General features: G+C 59.3%; 1 protein-coding gene across 6 annotated transcripts; it reads right to left on the bottom strand.

Moving 5' to 3' along the window:
- Positions 1 to 226: 226 nt before the first annotated feature.
- Positions 227 to 17,247, bottom strand: ARFGAP1 (ARF GTPase activating protein 1). 6 transcript variants are annotated; one of them, XM_039479495.2, is made up of 14 exons: positions 17,135 to 17,247; positions 14,020 to 14,083; positions 13,407 to 13,516; positions 12,961 to 13,132; positions 12,283 to 12,383; positions 11,405 to 11,491; positions 10,814 to 10,910; positions 8,284 to 8,340; positions 6,884 to 6,916; positions 5,861 to 5,890; positions 4,822 to 4,878; positions 4,192 to 4,251; positions 3,552 to 3,628; positions 227 to 2,352 (listed from the first exon to the last, which is right to left on the bottom strand). In XM_039479495.2, the coding sequence occupies exons 2-14, from the start codon at positions 14,077 to 14,079 to the stop codon at positions 2,043 to 2,045; spliced, it is 1,251 nt and encodes a 416-aa protein (XP_039335429.1). In that variant the 5' UTR covers positions 14,080 to 14,083; positions 17,135 to 17,247; the 3' UTR covers positions 227 to 2,042. The 6 variants fall into 6 exon arrangements, with proteins under 6 accessions (XP_039335429.1, XP_039335431.1, XP_039335432.1 ...); XM_039479497.2 differs by lacking the exon at positions 4,192 to 4,251; XM_039479498.2 differs by lacking the exon at positions 4,192 to 4,251 and having other exon boundaries at positions 3,552 to 3,622.
- Between the last annotated feature and the right edge of the window lie 4,415 nt (positions 17,248 to 21,662).

The raw sequence follows: 21,662 nt of genomic DNA, 5'->3' as shown, positions 1-21,662 counted from the left end.
CCGGCCAAAGGCCCATGACCTCTTCTCTGGCTGGGTCGCCAGCTGCCAGGCCTGTCTCAGACGGGGTGAGGCCAGGGCCTCCCCAGGAGGGCTGGGTAGGCAGGTGGTCTCTCCTTGGGTCCCGAAACACGCAGCGAGGGGCCAGGAGAAATGAGGGAGCCCAGTGCTCCATCCCCACTCCCTGGGGGTCCCATGACCCCACTAGCACGGCACTGGAAGCGGCCCCTTGGGATGTACCCAGACGTTCCGTGTGCTTTATTGGAATGCTGCCAGCTCCGTGCCTTCCACGTGGGCCCTCACACAGCCAGGAGAGGCCCCAGCGCCCGTCCCGGGACACCTGCCCGCACCTGCAGAAGGGAAAGGCCCTCACCCTCTGCAGAGGGGTCTCAGCCACCACATCCCCTTCCGAAGGTGGCCCCGAACCCTCCCTCCCAACACTGACTGCACTTCCCATCAGAAGGGACTGTCACGCTGCCCCCAAGCAAGGCACCTTCCCGGGGGGCGGGGGGAAGAGCTTGAGTTCGTGCTGCCAAGTCAAGGCGCCGGTGTAGAAATGGGCATGCGGAGTCCACCCCTCCTCAGAGTGATCAGCCCACCAGGATCCAAGCAGCCCTTGGGGAAAACCACGAGGCCGCCCAAGCCTCAGCTCAAGAGAGACATTCCAAGACCTCAGCTCTGCTCTCCAGGGTTGACTTCCTGGGACCTCTGTGCTGGCCACTTTGCCCTGAGGCTTCTCAGCACCCCGAGCCCCTGACCCCAGGCCCAACTACAGCAGGTGGCTGCTTTGGTGACCAAGTCTGTCCGTGGCAGCCAAGTGCACAGGCCCTCCACGTCAGCTACCAAGGGGGCTGGTGCCCACAGGGAGGAGCGGGTGCCAGGAGGGCCCCCTGAAATCTAGGGCCCATCCTGTGCCGCAGGTGGCCGAGTCCCTGAGGTGGGACGTGCACAGGGCTCCAGGAGCGCTGCAGACGGCGGTCGGAAAGCGGGGTGATCAGGGAGTGCGGCTGAGGCCACGGCGGCAGGGGAGGGCACCTCACACACTGCACAAGCTTCTGGCACACGCACGCTGGCCAGACGGAGGGTCACACGCGGCAGATGAGGGAGACTGAGTCACACGCAGCAGCACGTCATCCAGTCCTCAGGGAAGGTCGGCATGGGGCGGGCACCGGTCTGCAGGGCAGGTTCAAGGCAGCCAATCGGACTCAAAGGACGGAGAAGCCAGAAGGCGGCGGCGGAGGGATGCGGGCACAGCTGCGTGCTGCGGGCCAACCAGGAGATGGACCCTCCCCAGGCCCAGGCACTGCACACAGGTGACCCCAGCTCAGCTCCTGAATCCGGGCCCCTCCTACTGTCACAGCCCCTGCACCGCCCCCACACTCCTGTGTTGTAACAGGGGTGTTCCGGGACAGTCAGGTTCCAGCACTGAGAATAGCTCGGGCACGGCCGCTGGGAGGTGCGTCCGGTGAATGTGGCGACTGTGGCTGGACGAGGCTGATGCGGGGAAGCCACTGAGGCTGATGACACGGATTTGACGGCACAGGCCCAGGCAGGCGTGGACGCGGGAGCGAGGGCGGTCGGCGGCAGTGTGAGCGCCAGCGTCACCTTCGGCATTTCCATCTTTAGCCTCCACTCGCTTTCTTCAAAGAGAAAGATCTAAAGCAAACTCAGAGTTAAACTCATCTCCAGGAGACGTGGCTCCTCTCATCGCCGACAGCCCGGCACGTGGCTGCTCCCTGACCCCGGAGACGTGTCAAACCTGCCGCCGGAACGCAGTCGCGAGGGTCCGTGCCGCAGCCCACCTCCCAGTGAGCCACGCCAGGCCCTGCTGGAGTCCAGGAGCGCGGGACGGAGAGCAGGCCGCCCACGCGCCGACTCCCACGGCGGACAGGCGGCGCGAACCCGAGTCTCCCCGGAGTCCCGCCTCCCGAGACGCTGTCCTCACACTGCGGCCGCCGGTCCTTGGGTCAAATGGAAGGAGAACGAGGGCAGAGCGCAAACACGAAGTCACCCGGGCGCCGGGGACAGGGCGGCCCGCGGCGGCCCTACCAGTTCGGGTCATCCCAGCCGTCGTCGGCGGGCACGGCCGGCGGCCCCGCCTTCCTGGCGCCCTCCGCGCCCTCCCCGCCGTCGCTGTGGCTGTTCCTGTTGGGGGACGCCGAGCCCCACACCTCCCAGCTGTCGGAGCTCCTCCTCTCCGCGGACGTGTCCGCGCAGGTCCAGCTGTCGCTGCTCGGGGACTTCCGGGCCTTGGCGGACTCGGTGCTCCCGAAAGTCTCCCAGAAGCTCTGGTCTATGGCGCTGTTCTGGAAGTGGTCCGGACCGCTGTTCTGGTAACTGTGGCCCTCGGAGGGGCTTTCAAAGAGACAAGGGGGACTCTGAATGCCACTCAGCCCACCACTCAGAATTCCGCGCCCCCGACAGCTCTGCAGCTGCAGTGACCACCAGGCCCTGTGGCACCTTCCCAGGCCCGCATTCGGGGTCCACAGCAGCCCCGCCAGGCAGGAGCTGGTTCTCCTATTTCAGAGCAGAAGAAACTGTGCCAGGGACCCGGAGAACCAGGGCCCACTCTTTTACAGAAAATTCCCTTTTCTACCAGGTCCAACCTGCTGTATCATCAGTGGTTTAGCCACGTGGGGAGGGGGAGGGGCAGGGGCACTGGCCTCACACGGGAACCCAGGCTCTCCCCAGAGATGCCTCACGTGGGGACCCAGGCTCTCCCCAGAGATGCCTCACGTGGGGACCCAGGCTCTCCCCAGAGATGCCTCACGTGGGGATTCAGGCTCTCCCCAGAGATGCCTCACGTGGGGACCCAGGCTCTCCCCAGAGATGCCTCACGTGGGGACCCAGGCTCTCCCCAGAGATGCCTCACGTGGGGATTCAGGCTCTCCCCAGAGATGCTCCCGCTGCATGTGGGCCCTGGACCAGGCCCTGCCCTCTGCCCTCAGCTGGAGTCACACACACAAAGGGAGGGAAAGGGTGTAGCATCTGCAGGGCAAGTTCGGGCTCATCTGGGGGCAGAGCATCTGTGCCCACGAGGGCTGGTGTCTCAGTGGACAGCATGGGCCAGGCCCGATGAGAGCCCTGTGGTTACCGTTGGGGTCAGGGACTGAGAAGAGCAGCCAGCTTCCAGCAGAAATGCCCGGGGCACCCAGTGCCAAGGGCAGAGCCAAATATAGGACCCAGGACAGGTCTTGGGCGTCCCAGCCCTGCTGTCCCCTGGCCCCCCAACTGCTCCGCCCACCGAGGCTGGGAGACAGAGGAATGGCCGAGCAGGGCTGGCTCCTCCTCTCACCAGTTCTATGTAGGGGCATGTCAGTGAGATTCTCCCACGCCCCCAGCCGGAGGTGCCCAGCTTTTGCTTCAAAAAGCACACAGCCAGGGCAGGGACAGGTGAGATGGGCCCCCAAAGCGGCAGGGCACTAGGAGAGCCTTCCACGGTGCCCCCCCACCCCCGCACTGCCCAGCAAGGATGCCGACCACTTCCTGGAGAGCCTCTGATAGGAGTGGGGGTGGGGTGGGACACAGGCCCAGCGGGTGGGGACACGGCATACCTGTCCAAGGGGCCCTCTGCTTTCCCCGAAAAAAAGGTGGTGACGTCCCGCCATCCCTTACTGCTGACTCCCTGGACCTGGAAGGAGATGGGAAGAGAGGTTAGGGAGGCCCCGTCACGGCACAGGCACGCAAGCCAGTGCACGCCAACCGGTTGAGAAGGTCCAGGTAAAATCCAGAAGCGAGGGGTGCCTGGCACACTCGAACAGACACAAGACGCGCACGGACACGCCGCAGGAGCACCCACCCACACACACACGGGGGGGGGCTGCTCTTCCCTCTCCATCTGCAGAGCACCTCACACCAGTCAAGAGGACAGAACGCAGACGCCGACCGGCCCACAGAGCCGCGGACAGCAGACGGCGGGGACGGCCCGGCACTTACCGAGGGAACGGCCAGCAGCAGCAAGGCAAGAGCAGGAGGGACAGTTAGTGGCGGGCCGGGCCGCAGTGGGCCGAGCTGTCTCCATATCCCTCTGGCCGTCGGGCCGGGCGGCCCTCCTCCCGTCTCAGAGGACAGCGCCACTGCCAGGGCGGGCTGGGGCAGGCCGGGGCCTGCTCAGAGGGCCCCTGCTCTCGTGCCCAGGGCCGTGGATATGGAGACTGGCTTCAGCCGTGCCTGCATCTCTGGCAGGCTCCCTACCTTGGATGCCAACTGAGAGACCCCACTGGACACATCATCAAAAATCTTTCCCTCCTTCACCTGCATGGGTTAAGATGGTGGTGTTAGTGGGGGCAGAAGAGACTAAAGCCTAAAGCTTCTGGAATGCAGGAAGTCCCCAGGGTGAGGACACCCGAGACAAGGGCACATGGACAGCTGTCAGGCTGAGCCCAGGAAGTTCCACACTGGCCCCAAAGTGATTCCAGCATCAAGAGACCACATTGCTGCCAGGCCTGACACCTGCAGACATGGCCCCGGCCAGGTACGCTGACCAAGTGGCCTGAGCACGGTCCACGCTGCCCAGGTGGGCCCCCTGCGTGTCCTAGTCAGGCCCGGAAGGAGGCAGGGAGCTAGCAGGGCTCCTGACCGAGGATGGCAGGTGTCATTCCCACACCAGAGGAGAGGAAGCGGCTGGGGGCCTGCGAGGGAGGCCCCAGGCCAGGGGAAGAGGTCAGCTGGAGGCCCGCGCTAGAGAGGCGGGCTGTGAGGCTGGGCCTGAGTGCCAGCTGCTGGACAAACCAGCCCCGACGCCCCCAACAGCCCCCCTCCACCCGCCGAGTGAAGGGCTCTGGGTACAAGCAGCGCACCAAGCCCTCGGAGCTGCCCCATCACCTTCTCCTGCGCGGGCTTGAGGACGCTCTCGTTCAGGCTGTGGCCCAGCTCGGACGCCTGTAGGAAGGGACGTCGTGTAAGCCCTGATGCCAACTCCATGCTGGAGACAGGTTGGCAGCGGCAGCCCAGGCCAGCAAAGGGCAGAGGGAGCCTCGCCAGCAGGGGAAGGCAGCAGGACACAAGCAGAGGAGGCAGGAACAGGGCTTTGCACACAACCCCCAACGTGCAGTCAGCCACCATCTCGAGAAGGCGAAGACCGTGCCCCCCATTCTCCCAGGAAGGGCCCTCAAGGACACAGGCAGCTCCCTCTGGGGGTCTCCCTCATGCGCTGCCATGCAGCCAGCGGGGCTGGGCTGGTGGGGACATGCCCTGTGCAGCCCAAGCCTGAGGCCAACACCAGCTGTGGCCACCCCAGGCTGACCTGGGATGCCTCGTCTTCCCCCCCAGGCAGGCACCAACGCCCCCTGGAGGGAAGAGGGCAGGGAGGCTGGGGCCACGGGAAGAAGCTGCTGAGAAAGGAGCACAGCCCCTCCCGATCCTGGGTCACTCGGGCATCGAGGCCACAGGGCCACCTGGGGATGTGGTGTGAGACCTCCTCTCCCCACGACCTCTGCGCAGGGAAAACCGCAGATCAAAGACTGTCAGGGGAAGGACTCGTCACGGAGCCAAGATCCTCTGCACCAAGTTCAAGGGAGGCAGCGTGGCCCGGAAACCCTGCTCAGCAGCCCCACACCCAGTGCCCCCGCTCCCGCCAGCGCCTCTCAGCAGCAAGCCTGGGTCAGGGTCTGTTTTTGGGACGATGTCTCATTATCCTGCGAGGCTGGAGCACAGTGGTACTAGGGTGACACGCACACACCACCAAGCCTGATGCAGATCCTGGATCTCAAAGGAGAGCCACGGCCCAAGGCCGGGAGAGGGTCTGTGCGTGCGCACACGTGAGGTGACACAAGACAGCGGCAGCACGCAGGAGGGGCGGCGGGAGCCAAGCGCATTCTCGGCGGAGACGTGGACGCCATGCACGAGCAGACGCGGGCTTTACCGGCTCCGGCTGCGGCTTGTGACCCCAAAACTTTACCCGACAGCGAGGCGACAGGTGAGGAGAGAGCAAGGTGAGGGTGGCATTAGTAACCCAAAGCGCCTTCGAACCCACCACGTGGTGCCGCAGCGCTAAGGCAGCACAGGGGTTGGGGGGGGGCGCGGTGTCTCGGCAACACGACCTGGAGCCACCCTGCCCTGGACTTGACCACCACGCTCAGGAACCACGTGAGCAACTGCGGTTCAGGAGCCCGGGGGCTGCGGCAAAGCCAGGCAGGCGTCCCCGCAGCTGGGGGTGGTCACACGGAAGACTCCCTCAGAGAGGAAAGGAGTGCTACAGGCCGCGGGGGTGACGGACGGGCACCTTGTGAGAATGGGCCCCTACCGCTGGGAGCAAGGGTGTGTCCTAAAAAACCACGTACAGCTCCACGCCTGCAGTCCTGGCTTTCGTGGTAGGCCTCATGTGGCCACTGCCTCCTGGGTGACTCTGACCCTCAGGACAGCCAGACCACAGCCCTGACCACCAAGTGGGGACCGTGGGGTTGCCACTCACATCCTAAAGAATACGAATACATGAAGGCCCGAGGCCACACTGCCTACAACTGGGGACGTCCTGGCCAGGGAAGGCGGTCGTTCCGTGGCCCCCGAGTACAGATCATCCTGGGTGCCGCCGGCACAGCCCCACCCGCAACGCCCCTGCCCGCTGAGCAGCCGCCGCCAGTGTAGGCCATCTGCCAAGCCTGGCGGTCCTGCTCCCGACAAGGTGCTCAGCTGCAGAGTGGCTGCACACCGGCGCCAGGTGCCAGCAACAGTGACGAGTTTGGCCCTGAGGCCCTGAGCGGGCCCATGGGGCAGCCACGCTGGCATGAGGAGGGGCCGAACCAGGGAGCCACATGCTGGGAACACCCCTGCTATGCTGGGCCCTTAGCCCTGAGCACGCGGCCTGGGAAGAGGGAACCAGGCAGCTCTGGGTGCTGCACACGACGTCAGAGGCTCAGGACAGGTGCAGAAGCTTCTCCCCTGTTACCTTCTGACTTGCTTGGGATCCAAATTTTGTAGCCTAAAATGAAAAACACAGACAGGGCTTGACAGTGTTAACACTGTAGCCTGAGATGAAACACACGGACAGAGTCAACAGTCTTAGCACCGCCGGCCATGCTTCCTTCCTCAGGGCCCACAGACTCTCAGTTCTAGGACTGTCTCCCAGTGGCCCCTGGGCTGCCGGCGGCTCTGAGGCGACCTACAGCTCTGAGATGCCCAGGAGAGCCGCAGCGGGGCCTGCCTTAGCACAAATGCCGGCTTCTCCCCGGAGGGTGGCCGGCCCGGCGTGCCACTGGGGTCAGGGTGCACAAGAGCAGTACACAGCCGGGGAACAGGGCCAGCCCCATCTCCAGCCTTCAGGACACCTGCAGATGTGGCCCTGGGGTGGAGCCTGCTGGGGCAGAGGACAGGCTGGGGAAGCCACAGCAGTGCTCGTCAGTGGGCTTCGCCACCACCCCAGCCCCATCTCCCGTGACGTGGGGATGGCTCCTTGTCCAGCAGGGTCCAGGCACAGCGACGCCCAGCACCTGAGCGACCTCTGCACTCCATGGGAGGAGGAAAGGCTGACCATGACACTCTGGCTGGAAGGCACCTGGACTTCCCTAGGCTGCGGCCCTCCCCTGGAGGCGAGGAAACGGAGGCCCTGACCAAAAGCAGCCACTCGGCAAATGGAGTGATGGGGCCATGGGAGCCGGAGCCTTCACACCTGGCCTGCTGCCGCGTGCAGGGCCCGGGGAAGACACGGGCCCAGAGTGATTACGGAGACACGTGGCAGGTGCGCACTGTGAGTTCTGCTCACAAGGGCCCCAACTAGGGTGCGGGGATGCCTGTCCGGGCAGCTGCAGGGACCCAGTGCAATGCTCTGCCCCGCTCCGGGCTCCCACTTCTCCTTTCACACCACAGCCCAGCCCCCAGGGGCCCCAGCCCCATCCTGCTTTCAGGCCTGCTCCTGGGTCCCTGCCTCGCGCTCCACCGTCTGCCCTGACAAAAGTTCCAAATCCTCCCCGCGTTTCAGGATGAGCAGGTGAAAGAGAGAGAAACGCCGTCAAAACACGACGAGCCCCAGAAGCAGAAGCTTCAGGGACACGTGGTGCCTGAGACCTGCCTTGCCGGGTTACGGTGGAGTCCAGGGATGGACCAGGCTCACCTCTCCCTCACTTTCATGGGGCGGGACCCCCTGCCAGGCTCCTGAACGGCCGGGCTGCTGTGTTCCTGCAGAACCTCCAAGGCCCTGGCACCACCCCAGCTGGCACACACGGCACAGCCCCTGGTTAGAGCACCCACAAGCCCTCTGTGTCTCACATCCCTTCTGCAGCTCCCAGAACCCCAGCCCAGCAGCGGCCGGTGCCCCAAGGGCCCCGTGGCCTGGTGGGGACGATGACTTACGCCCTCCTTGGCCGCTGAGGCGAACCTGCTGGCTCCAGTGGTGAAGCTGCTCCAGCCCTGAGGGGGGCGACAGAGAGCAGCCACGTCAGGACAGAGACCCAGGAACCCGGCTAGGCGGCCAGCGCCCCCTCCTCCTCCCCACGGCCCGCAGCGCCCCCTCCTCCTTCCCCACGTGGCCAGCGCCCCCTCCTCCTTTCCCACGTGGCCAGCGCCCCCTCCTCCTTCCCCACGGCCCCCGGCGCCCCCTCCTCCTTCCCCACGTGGCCAGCGCCCCCTCCTCCTTCCCCACGGCCCCCGGCGCCCCCTCCTCCTTCCCCACGGCCCCCGGCGCCCCCTCCTCCTTCCCCACGTGGCCAGCGCCCCCTCCTCCTTCCCAACGGCCCCCGGCGCCCCCTCCTCCTTCCCCACGTGGCCAGCGCCCCCTCCTCCTCCCCCAGCACCCCCTCCTCCTTCCCCACGGCCACCGGCGCCCCCTCCTCCTTCCCCACGGCCGCCAGCACCCCCTCCTCCTCCCCCAGCGCCCCCTCCTCCTTCTCCACGGCCGCCAGTGCCCCCTCCTGCCGCTGCAGCTGCCCCCTCCTACCTCCCTAGATGAACAGAGGTGAGATGGGGGGTCATGACCGCTGGAACCTGCTCTCCTTCATCTATGCTCAGAGCTTCCTCCTAAGTCTCCCAAGATAAACTAAAGCTACTTAGAAGAGTAAGTGTCTCATTTCAATCACAGCTCATCCTCTCCTAAGGAAACGTGGAGCGACCCGCACTTGAGCCATCACTAAGCTGAGCTGCCTTCTCCAGAGAGGAAAAGGCAGAAGGAAGAGACGCTACAATGAAGCCCACGTCCAGGCTGAAAAAATGAGATTTTCTTCCCTAAAGATGCCGAATGACTGCAAGAGAAAGCGAGCGTACTGCCCGCAGTCGAGGCGCAGCCAGGTCCCCCCAAGTGACCAGAGGCTCCACGCACTTGGGGGCTCCTTACGGATGAAGGCATTGACTTTAAACCTGCTTTTTTCTCAACCTACTTTGAAGACATTGTCATATGAGTATTAAAAAGCCCTTTCTGGCCAGGCGTGGTGGCTCACACCTATAACCCCAGAACTCTGGAAGGCCAAGCTACTCGAGAGGCCAAGGAGGGAGGATGTCTTGAGCCCAGGGCTTCGAGGCTGCAGTGAGCCATGACTGTGTCACTGAATTCCAGCGCTGGCAACAGAGCAAGACCCGTCTCAAGGAAGAAAAACAGAAGACAAAACAAGCCTCTCCTCAGCTCGCAGCTAAGCTCCCAGGTAAGCGGCCCCGTGGCCAGACGCTCAGGTTGCTGATGTGACCCCAATGATGGACAACGATGCGGCGATGAAGAAAAATCCTTTTTTTTTTTTTTCTGAGATGGAGTCTCACTCTGTCACCAGGCTGGAAGCGCAACCTTCACCTCCCAGGTTCAAGCAGTTCTCCTGCCTGCTTTCCCAAGTAGTTGGGATTGTAGGCACAGGCCACCATGGCTGGCCAATTTTTGTATCTTTTTAGTAGAAACGGGGTTTTGCCATGTTGGCCAGGCTGATCTCATCCCGACTTCAGGTAATCTGCCCACCTCAGCCTCCCAAAGTACTGGGCTTACAGGTGTGAGCCACCACACCCTGCAAAAATCTTTTTTTACAGACGGTAAAAATTTCCTTGGAAAAGCAAGTCAAACAAAATGTATTTCCATTACCAGAAAAATGGCAACAAGCCCAGGCTGTCACACTTTGAATGTCTGACCTGGAGCGTCCAGGCACCCCCAGACCAGGAACGGCCCTGAGAGCAAAGGCGGGGGGCCACATCTACACAGCCGAGCCCTCTGCATCCCCAAGGACGGCAGCGCCCAAGCAGCTTTCCAGTGCTGCCACAAAGCGCCCCCAGAGCCCCACCGAGCCCCCACAGAGCCAGCTTCCCAGCACACTCAGCACTCCCTCCACAGAGAGCAGGGCCGTTCAGCGGCCATCAGTCCTTGGGTTCTCAGGAAGAACATCAGCTGTTAGATTTGAACTATACCCCGTGATGGCTGGGTGTGGTGGCTCACACCTGTAATCCTGGCGCTTTGGGAGGCCGAGGCAGACAGATCACCTGAACTCAGGAGTTCGAAATCAGCCTGGCCAACCTGGTGAAACCCTGCCCCAACTAAAAACACAAAAATTAGCTGGATATGGTGGCATGCGCCAGTAATCCCAGCTACTTTGGAGACTGAGGCAAGAGAATCTCTCGAACCCGAGAGGCGGCAGTTGCAGCGAGCCGAGATCACACCACTGAACTCCAGCCTGGATGACAAAGCGAGATTCTACCTTAAAAAAAAAAAATAGGGACTGAATACATTTGGGATCTGAAAAATTTAAGCCACATTTTTGCAAGAAAACATTGCTGAAGGTAAGGAAGGGATTCTCAAATCAGAACAAGACAAACAGCACGTGTTTTCCAGGCCTGCTGCACTGCCCCCGACGGCCGCTGTGCCCTCAAGCTGGGTGTGCCCACAGGAGGCACGGTCTGCAGGCCCAAAAGTCCTCACCGAGTACAGGGAAGACATGGCATTGTTGAGGAAATCATCTTCTTTTTTCTGAGGTGGTGCTGTGTTCCCAAACCCCACGTAGCGATTCCCTTGGGTCCTGAAAACAAAGCCAACAAGAGACTGAAGACGCTGGTGTGCACCCGGCTCCCCACGAAGGTGCGGGGCCCTGGGCGGAGGCGAGGCTGGGCTCTGGGCACGTGCGTGCTGCCTTGCGAGGCTCCCCACAGCAGAGATGCGCCTTCTGTTCATTTAAAAAGACCCTCCTGCCCTGTGACCAGAGGGACCCCAGCAAGTTCTCAAACCCAGTCACAGAAATACTGGAAAGAGGATCAAAACAACTTCACGACAGCGCTGGGGACAGAAATTCACTGACAGGTCCAGTGGACTCCAGGCAGAAAACGTGCCCTTTTTCCTTCTAAGCGTTGGCTCTTCTCTACACCCGAGACCCCTAGCCGACACCGGCTGCGGCTTGCTGTACTCGGACCCCTGTGCCCGCTGCACACGGGAGCCCCGAGGGGAGCAGCTCTGCCCAGCAGATGGAGCCCTGTGGGCCTGGCCTGCCCGAGCTGCCCCCAGCTCTCAAGTGCTTACCCTTGATAGGAGCCTAGGTCATCATTCAGCCAGTCTTCCAAAGCCTTGTCCGAGGGGGCGGCCACATTGTGCGGCTGGCCGGAGGCTCTAAAACCAAGCATCGAAGGCGGGTGAGACCACGACCGGGTGGAGTCTGAGGTAACCCCAGCAGCACCCTGGAACCATGTGGCCTATGTGGGCAGTGCCTTCATGTCACCCCCAAGAGCACCTGAGGCCAGGATGGCTTCAAGCTCCGTCTCAGTGGCTGCTGGGCTCAGGTGCCAAAACCCCAGCAATGCCGGCCTCATGGACAGCACAAGAGGCCTTCACGGTGGGCGCTCCCTGTCGGCGGGAGGCACTGGGGGAGAGGTGGGGCAAGAGGGCTAAGGGCCTGGGATTGAGCCAGAGCTGGCCGCAGTGCAAAGCCTTCTGCCAGAAGCACATGGACGTGGCGGGGGCCCAGCGCTCCAGGTGAGGTGGGGAGACCTCCCGTTGCAGTCACCCTGCCGGGGACGCTCCCTGGAGCAGGACATGGGACACATCCATAACAGGGGTCGGTTCCAGGGTGGCAGGGCCAGCGCCACAGACAGATGGGTAAGTCTGGGGAGGGGGAGACAGAACCCCCGTGAGCAGATGGAGACGTGCGCTCCCATGGCGCCACAGGGCACGTGGCCGTGTGCACGTGTGGAAGACGTGTGGGGCCTGCCTGGGGCACTATCTGAGACAGCTTTATGGGATGAAATTTTACCAAAAGCTTGTACTGTTTTGACAATCTAAAAAAGCTGTTTTTCCCTCTGACTTCTGTCACGACAGCAAAGAAGGGGGGAATCCGTGGGGGAAGCCAAGCTACGAAGATCAGGGCCCAGCAGAAACCGCACTGGGGCCCCAGGAGCAGCTACCGGTGCGCCGCGGACGGCAGCATCCTGGGCTGAGGCGGGGTCCAGTTCTGGGCAGGTGACGACTCCAGAGACCACTCTCTGCCTTCGGCCAGAGCGGCCACCTGACAACAAGACACAGGGTGTCAGAGCACGAAGCAGTCTGGCGACGCCCGTGGATGCCATCCACTCTAGCGCAGCCCCCACGGCGCGCCTGGAGCACCCACACCTGCAGCCTCCTCCCGGCCCCACTTGATGGCCCCTGCTCAGGTGCACAGCCCAGGTGTGGATGCGAGGCCAGGGCTCACTTTACAATCAACAACAGAGCTGGGGAGCTCCTGGCTGGTGCAGCTCCAACTTCAAACGCAGGAGACCCACCTATTTGGCCTTCATACTTCTTAGAAACACTGTGCCCAACGTGTCACAGAGCCAGTAAGGGCCATAGTCCTTTTTCCCCTGGAGGCGGGGAAGGTCTGTCTCCTCCCCTGGTGATTAAAGCCATGTGCCTCCCATCTGGCAGGAAGTGTCTGCCCCAGGGCGGCGAGGATCACGACATTCTCGTCTGTCCCGTACTGCGCGTGCCCGGGGATGTGCCAGAACCAGCCAAAAGAACCAGCTCCAGAACCACTAAAGACCACAGTCCGGCTGCCACAACGAGGGAGCACCCCGCACCACGGGCGAGAGCGAGCTGGCCACCCCTACCTTATCCCTGAAGAGGGCCGCGGCTCTGCTGTTGTACTTCTCCTGCAAGGACCAGCAAGGATCGTAATCCTCCTGCGACTGCAGGAACTCGCGGAACTTGGCGTTCCCGCCCGCCTTCATCTTCTCAAGCTCAAGGCCCTTCCACTTGTCCATAGTCACGGAGCGTACAAAGCTGGAAACCAGAGGATCGAGCGAATCACTCAGCACTGGGGATACCAGCGACGCCCCTCCACCCAGCACCACGCTGCGAACTAGACACAGCAAGCAGCAGAGAAGGGGAGGCTGAGGGCCAGCGGCTGCATCCCTGCAGGTGGCATCACCGCAGTGACACTGGCCACGCAGTGGGAGGCGGCCCCGAGCTTCCCTGGCGTCAGCACCTCCAGGGTCAGAACAGACGAGGGGTTGCCCATGGGCTCTCCGCAGAGCTGGAGCGGCAGGACACTGACCTGAGGTGCACCCCGAGCCCACGGTGTCGCCCCGAGCACTCCAGGCAGATCCAGATGCCGTAGGTCACACTGACCCATTGAGGATTGAATGCGCCACACTCAAAACAAACCTGTAAAGGGCCACAGGGACTCACCAGGTGGCTCAGGGCAGAGCCCAGGACCAGAGACCCAACAGGTGGCCCCAAGGAATGGGTGCAGAAGAGCAAATGCAGATGGGCCCAACAGGGCTGCCCAGGGTGGCCAGAGGGCGTGGGTGGGGCCAGGCGTGAGGGGCAAGAGCCTCCCGTGTAATAAAACATTCAGACATGAGGCAGACCTGTCCTTAGGGTGATGTGACCTGAGAAATGTGGACCAGCACCCACCCCAACAGCCAGGAGCCCCCAGCCCCAATAGCCAGGACCCCGCACCCCCAATAGCCAGCACTGATGAGTGCCAGAAATGGCCACCACTCTAAGAGCCACCCACCCACGCCACCGGCCAGCACAAGCCACGCACATCCAGAGCCACGCCAACCACCATCCACTCAAGGAGGGCCCCAGAACCACAGGCCTAGAGTGCAACTTCCTGGGACTCGCTGACCCTGACCACGGCATGGGGGGAGGCAGAGACTTACGTTGTTCTCATCCTGCACCCTGATTTCTTTAAGAACCTTCCTGGTTCTTGGGCTGGCCATGATCCTGCAAAAGAGAAAAACAAGCGCTTTAAACTTACACACAGGCTGCTCTACAGAAAAGAAAACAGCGTCTGTCCAAAAACACCACATAGCAGAAAACCTGAGGGGCAGCTCTGCTGAGCTGCTCGCAAGCCCTGGTCACAGGGCCGCTGGCTGCAGGGGGCCGTGGGGACCACTTTCCAAAGAACTCTGCTCCCCGCACCCCAGGAGGCGCCCAGGCTGTGGCCAGGGCGAGGATCAGGAAGATCATGTAACTACTGGCGCCACGTGCTCATTCCCCGTCAAGACTGCATCGTTTATAAAACGTCCTGTCTTCTAATGGTGAAATTCACAGTAAGGGTAGTCTTTACACACACACACACACACACACACACACACACACAGATGGGCTGCCAAATTCGATGTTCCTCCTAAAAGGTGACACTCCACAGTTGGGCTGATCAGGGTCAGGGAGCCCAGGGACTCTGCTCCAGCCTCCTGCCACCTCCCAGTGCGGGGCAGAAGCAGTGCCCCTGCCCAGAGTGTGGGAACGGCCGGCCTGCTGGGGGACCTGCAGGTGGGTCCTTCCGGGGCCATTCCGAGGCCTGGGGCAACAGGGTGGCTGCAGCAGGACAGAGAGTGGCTTCAGACCATCAGCCCCGCTGTGGTGGCTCACAGGGACCCCAGTGGGATAGCGGCAACCAGGCTCAGGCTGAAGAGAAAAACCTACGGCTGTCTCCGCAGCTCTCCTAACCAACAAGTACAACTGCTGCTGGTGGCCCATCTAATTCAGGGCCGGGAAAACCGACATAGTTGAGACTCAAAGCTGAAGGAAGGGGTGGTACCAACTCCAGCATCCAGCGAGAATGACCCAGTGGCCCTGCACCACCACCACTGGGCAGGCTGCAGAGACAGTCCAGCCTGGAGGCAGCGGGCCTGCACCCCCGCCAGCCCACACCTCAGCGCGCTCTCTCTGAGCCTCGCCCGCCTCTCGATCTGGACAGAGCTGTGTGCTGTTCCCTCTACCCCTGACTACACCGAGAACACACAGCACTCTGTAAGCCACAGGAAACCACACGTGTGCACGGCTGCCCCTTCCTCCTTCACTGCATTCAAGAGGGCTGTGTAGACCAGCTTTCCTACTCATGGTGTAGGTGGAAATTTATGTTGAGGTGAGGCTTAAAAAAAGAAAGAAAAACCTGTCCTATATTTCATTTCTCATCATAAGTACGCAGAAACAAGGTACTCACAGTGGGGGGGGGGGGGTCCCAACCCTCCACACAGCCAAAGTTCCTGAATTTTGACGCCCATGACTCCTATCATTCACCAGCACCCACTTTAAACCCATTCAAAGTCAGGAGATAAATATCTCTTTTCTGCAGTTCATCAAAACAAAGCCAAAAGTTCACCCTGGGCTGCCTTCTACTTCATGATTCTCTGTGCCTTGTGTGGGAACGCCCAGGAGCCACAGAGCATGAGGCAGGAGGTCTGAACGCTTACTCCTGACCGCATGGACTTGGACCCCAGCATGACTCATTGAGACGACACTGTCATCAAACCAAGCGTCCACGGGAACACGGCACTGAAGGTGGAAAGGGGCAAAGCCAGGCTGGAGAGGTCCCGGCACCGAGGGTAGCGGGGCTGAGCTTACAAGGCCGTTGGGACACATTCTTCTCACGGCAGGCACACGCAAAAGCCATGGCCCATGCGGAGGAGGTGAGCCGCCAGAGCAGGACGGGGCCGCTCTGGGTCTCCACGCTCCCTCCTTCCCACAGCACCACGCCTGCTCTCAGGGGCTCATGTACTGGCCAACAGACACGGGCAAACAGAAGTCAGAACCATGAGACGCTCCTTGAATTTCTAACTGTAAAATACACAGGATACTCAGGACTGCTGCAGGGAGAAAATGTGCAAAAAATAAAGGACTTTCCTTGGATTTAAAAGGAACTCCTCTATGTGACTCATTTTGGGTATTCGTGAGCCCCAGTACCCTGCAATGTTAAAGTTAATAACACAAAAGCAAATACCTCCTAACCTTCAAAAGCACAAATATGGTTTACCTTGAAAAATAATCCAGGAACTCTTAACACCTGAAACCAAGATGTAGAACTACACCTCCTCCTGCAAGCGCACGTACTTCAGTAAACGTCAAACCAACGAGGACACTTTGTATTAGTTCGGAAGCCGCTGAGACTTAAAACTCAGGATCCGTTAAGCTGGAACCCTCAAAACAGGTGAGATCAAAACGGATACTTAAGAACACTGCTCACGCCCTAGGGCTGTAACACAGTGACAAGCAGAAATCCTGAGTCAGAAGCGCCTAAGGACCCACGTCTAAGAACAGAAGCCCTTTCTCCCGAAGAACCGATGACTTCTCAACTCTGAGAGGGATGCGGCCGCAGGAAGGGATGCCCAAACAAAGCTAGCAGCTTCGACGCCCTGGGTCACTTTAGAGCCAAACTTTGGTGCTAAAATTAGCAGAGCATGGCAGGAATATTAATGAGACCCGCAGAAAATGAGCAGAATTACTTCTTAGAACTGGTGGCCTGGAAGTAAGGCGTTTAAGGGAACAGACAGGGAGCACAGTTCTTCCAAACCCACAGAGACTGAGACAGGTGTGGAAAGCCCCTTCCTGGTTTCTCCTCCCTCCCTTAGGAGAGGCGTCCACGTCAAAGGGTCAAGAGGAAACCCGGCGAGCTGATGAGACGGGGCTCCCCAGCACCCCGCTTCTGATGACACCGGGTGGAAGCCCAGGCCCGGTCCTGGGTCCTAAGGAGCCCGGGAGGAGGGGGCTGAAGGCGACGGGGCAGGGTCCTGCTCGCGCCCCGGGCGGCGACGTGGGCGGGCAGGGACCCTCCGGACCCGCGGAACCGGGGGGGGGGATTCCAGACCCGGGGTGCGGGCGGAGGGCAGCCTCGGAGGAAGGGGGCGGCGGGGCGGGGGGCGGCAGCCTCGGGGCGGAGCGGGGTCCGGGCGGGGGCGGCCGCGGCGGGGACGTCTGCCCCGGAACGCCGGGGACGACGCCGCGGGAGCCGGGGCCTCAGGCCGAGCCCGCGCCGCCGAGCCGCGCGCTTACCTGGCGGGGGGCGGACGGGGCCGCCGGGGTCGGGCCGGAGCCGGGGTCGGATCGCCGCACGGAAACGGGGACGCGCCCGGGCGCCCAGCAGCCGCCACCAGCTTCCGGCTACGTCGCGCTCGCAAAGTCTCGCGGGAGCTGGCGGGGGCGGGACTTCCGCCTCCGGCCCAGGCCCCGAGGCGACGCGCCGCCGCCCGGTCGCCGTGGAGACGCGCCGCGCAGCCCCTCCCCGGCCCCCGGAGCGCGGCTGGCGGTGGTGGCCGCGGGGGAGGGCGGCCGGGCGGGAGAGGCGTCCGTGCGTCCGCGGAAGGCAGCTGGGGTGGTTCCGGGATGGCGCGTTCTCCGGGGCCGACGGCGGGGCGGGGGCACCGGGGCCGGGACAGCCGGAGACCGGCGGGGGAGCGGGGTAGGAGGACCGGGGGCGGCGGGCGGCAGGCAGGGAGGCGAGGGCCACGGGCAGTGGGCGGCAGGGGCGGGGGCCCGGCCCGGTGGGGGCGCGTCCTGGGGCCCGTGCTCCCGCGGCGGTCGGCGTCTCCCAGCGGCCGAGCCTGCGGGCCCCGGAGGGACCGCGGGCCCCACCCCTGCCGCGCACATGCCCCGGGGCGCGGGGCGCCGTGGTGGGACCGAGTCTGCGCTAGGAAGGTGCGGAGCTGGAAACGCGATCACCGTGGGAGGTTCACTGCAGGTCGTGTTTTGTTTTGTTTTTGTGTTTTCTGTGCGTGCCACGGATTCCTCCTTGATCTGGCTGACTTTTGAAATGATGGAGAATAAACATTTGCATTGAGGTATAAGCTGCACACCGCAAAACGTACAGTTCAATGAGCCCTGGCAAACGCACGCCCCCAGGCGACATCTGCCCCGGTCAGTTATAGATGTCCCCAACAGAGGCAGCCGCTCTTCTGATTCCAACATCTCCATGTCTTAGTTTTGCCTGTTCTGGAATATCACACAAATAGAGTCGTGCAAAATATACTTTGATGATGGCTTCTTTCCCTTAACACGAGGCTCCGAGATTCAGCCACGTTGCATGCATCCATAACTGGTTCCTTTTTATTGCCGAGTAGCGCGCCATGGAAAACACCACATTCCTTCATGAGTGCGCACTTTGGACACTGGGGTCGTTTCTACGTTTTGGTTAGTATGTAATAAAGCTGTCTCGAAAGGACTTTTTGTAGCATAGTTTTTCTTCCTCTTGAGTAATTACCTAGAAGTGAAATTTCTGGGTGTTAAATGTGTATGGAACGTTATTAAAACGTGCTAAGTGGCCGGATGTGGTGGCTCACACCTGTAATCCCAACACTTTAGGAGGCTGAGGCAGGCGGATCACCGGAGGTCAGGACTTCAAGACCAGCCTGGACAACATGGCAAGACCCCGTCTCTATTAAAAATACAAAAATTAGCCGGGGGTGGTGGCACATGCCTGTAATCCCAGCTTCTCAGGAGGCTGAGGCAGGAGAATTGCTTGATCCCAGAAGGCAGAGGTTGCGGTGAGCCGAGATCGTGTCCCTGCACTCCAGCCTGGGCCACAGAGCAAGACTGAAAAAAAAGTGTTAAGCGTTTCACGCTTCGGCGAGCGATATGTGAGGCCCAGCTGTTCTGCGTCTCTGTCAGCACTTGGTATTGTCGGTCCTCTGATGGCGGCAGGTCTCGTGTTTACCAAATGGTGCCTTAGTGCTGTTTATTTGCCCTCAGGAGGGAGTCGCCAGTTCCTGCATTAAGAAGCCACTGGCATGCACAGAAGCGGGAGGGCCATGGTGATGTGCACAGGCACCAGCAGCATCTACTCAAGTGGCAGCTGGGACCGCGTCGGTTTCGGCACCAGGCCTCCTGGTCAGGACTGTGCAGGTGCCGTGAGTTCCGAGAGTGGGAGCCATGTGCTGGATTAGTCACCGTGGGCTGCCTGGAAGACGTGGACTATGAAGGTTGAGAAGCTGAAAAGGAGGAGAGGAAAAGGGGAGGCGATCTTGGAAGGGCCACAGTTGGAGCCAACATCTGACACTGGGTAACCAAGCAGTGGAAGCTGAAGCTCCAGTTTTCTGATTGTAAAGCAGTTAAGTCAGAGTGCTGCCTCATCAACCAGGCCCGCCCGGACTCTGGGAGGTCTGGGGCTACCTCCGCCCTCAGAGCATAGGCCCAGTCCCCAGAGCTCCGATCACAGGTGTGGCCCTTCCAAGAGCAGGGTAGCCTGCTCCTCACAGCATCCACAGCAACCTCGCCTCTCCCAAGGCTCATAGTGACCAACTCACGGAGGGGCCGAAGCTCACTCACAGCGGTGGGATCTGGCAGTGGAGTGGGAGGATGCGGAACCTGCCCTGCAAAGGGAAGACATTCTTTGTCCCCATCTGAAATCTTTAATTCGTTTTTCTTTTCTTTTATTTATTTATTTTTTTGAGAAAGAAAAAAAGAATAATAAAAAGAATAAAGAAGAGGAAGAAAGAGAAAGAGGAAGAGGGAGAGAGAATGGGGGTGTTGCTTTGTTGCCCAGGCTAGAATGCAGTCTAAATATGGGTATGCCTGTAATTGTCCTTAATAATGGAGACATGAAAGAAAATGAGGGAAGAGAGTAACAAACAAGGAGCCAACGAACATTTTGTTTAAACTTCTAAGTTGATATGATGTGGTACTGATGAGTGTATATTTTGTGTAAAGTGGAGAGTTCTATAAATGTGAATTACGTTTACTTGTTCCAGATCTGAGTTCAAGTCCTGGATATCGTTGTTAATTTTCTGTCTCATTGATCTGTCTAATATTAATGTTGAAGTCTCCCACTATTATTGTGTGGGAGTCTAAGTCTCTTTATTAGTCTTGTATGTCTGGGTATTCCTGTATTGGGTGCGTACATTTTTAGGATCTTTAGCTCTTCTTGTTGTTGCATTGATCCTTTTATCATTATATAATGTCCTTCTTTGCTTCTTTTGATCTTTGTTGCTTTAACAACTATTTTATCAGAGGCAAGAATTGTAACTTCTGCTTTTTATTTATTTATTTTAGCTCTCTGTTTGGTTGGTAAATCTTTCTCCATCCCTCGTTTTGAGTCTTTGTGTATCCTTGAATGTGAGATGGGTCTGGATGCAGCATACTGATGGGTTTTAGTTTTTTATCTAAATTGTCTGTCTGTCTTTGGATTGGGGGATTTAGTCAATTTAAATTTAGAATTAACAATGATATATGTGAGTTTAATACTGCCATTTAATATTAGCTGGCTATTTTGTCCATTAGTTGATGTAAATTCTTCATTATATTGATGCTCTTTTTGGTATTTTTTAGAAAGGCTGATACTGTTTGTTCCTTTCTATGTGTAGTGGTTCTTTCAGAAGCTCTTGTAAAGCAGGCCTGGTGGTGATGAAATCTCTGAGTCCTTGCTTGTTCACAAAAAACTTTACTTTTCCTTCACTTATGAAGCTTAGTTTGGCTGGATGTGAAATTCTGGGTTGAAAGTTCTTTTCTTTAAGGATGTTGAATATTGGTCCCCACTCTCTTCTGGCTTGTAGGGTTTCTGCTGAGAGATCTGCTGTGAGTCTGATAGGCTTCCCTTTGTGGGTAACCTGACCTTTCTCTCTGGCTGCCCTTAGTATTTTCTCCTTCATTTCAACCCTGGTGAATCTGACGAATATGTGCCTTGGAGTTGCTCTTCTTGAGGAATATCTTCGTGGTGTTCTCTGTATTACCTGGAGTTGAATATTATCTTGCCTTACTACGTTGGGAAAATTTTCCTGAATAATATCCTGAAGCATATTTTCCATCTTGGATTCATTCTCTTCGTCACATTCAGGTACACCTATCACGCGTAGATTAGGTCTTTTCACATAGTCCCATATTTCTTGGAGACTTTGCTCGTTCCTTTTTATCCTTTTTTCTCTAATCTTGTCTTCTTGTTTTATTTCATTGAGTTGGTCTTCGACCTCTGATATCCTTTCTTCTGCTTGATCAATTCGGTTGTTAAAACGTGTGCATACTTCACGAAGTTCTCGTATTGTGTTTTTCAGTTCCATCAATTCACTTATATTCCTCTCTAAATTGTGTATTCTTATTAACATTTTGTCAAACCTTTTTTCAAAGTTCTTAGTTTCTCTGGATTGGGTTAGAACAAGTTCTTTTAATTCACAGAAGTTGCTCATTATCCACATTTTGAAGCCTGCTTCTGTAATTGGAACACACTCGTTCTCCATCAGGCCTTGTTTCGTTGCTGATGAGGAACTGGGATCCTCTGCTAAGGGAGAGGCGTCTGATCCTGGGTATTCTCAGCCTTTTTTGGCTGTTTTCTTCCCTTCGTTGTAGATTTATCCATGTGGTCTTTATAATTACCGTCTTTGTAATTGGGTTTCTGAGTGAACGTCCAACTTACTGATTCTCAGCGCCGAAATCTGAGCAACCCACTGCGCTGACTAAATCAGCGGCGTTAAGATTGATGGTGCTGGCCGGGCGCGGTGGCTCAAGCCTGTAATCCCAGCACTTTGGGAGGCCGAGGCGGGTGGATCACAAGGTCAAAAGATCGAGACCATCCTGGTCAACATGGTGAAACCCCATC

Source organism: Saimiri boliviensis, chromosome 9 (genome assembly GCF_048565385.1).
Source record: "Saimiri boliviensis isolate mSaiBol1 chromosome 9, mSaiBol1.pri, whole genome shotgun sequence".
NCBI classification, from domain to species: domain Eukaryota; kingdom Metazoa; phylum Chordata; class Mammalia; order Primates; family Cebidae; genus Saimiri; species Saimiri boliviensis.
The sequence above is the reverse complement of the archived record's forward strand: the minus strand, read 5'-3'. Positions and strand labels throughout refer to the sequence as shown.

Excerpts from the sequence above, each read along its gene's own strand:
- ARFGAP1 (XM_039479495.2), bottom strand. The coding sequence starts at position 14,079 with ATGGCCAGCCCAAGAACCAGGAAGGTTCTTAAAGAAATCAGGGTGCAG. Across the intron at positions 6,917-8,283 it reads CCTCAGCGGCCAAGGAGGGC|GCTACAAAATTTGGATCCCA; the intron begins GTAAGTCATCGT and ends TTTTCATTTTAG. Across the intron at positions 4,879-5,860 it reads ACAAGCCGCAGCCGGAGCCG|GCGTCCGAGCTGGGCCACAG; the intron begins GTAAAGCCCGCG and ends CCCTTCCTACAG.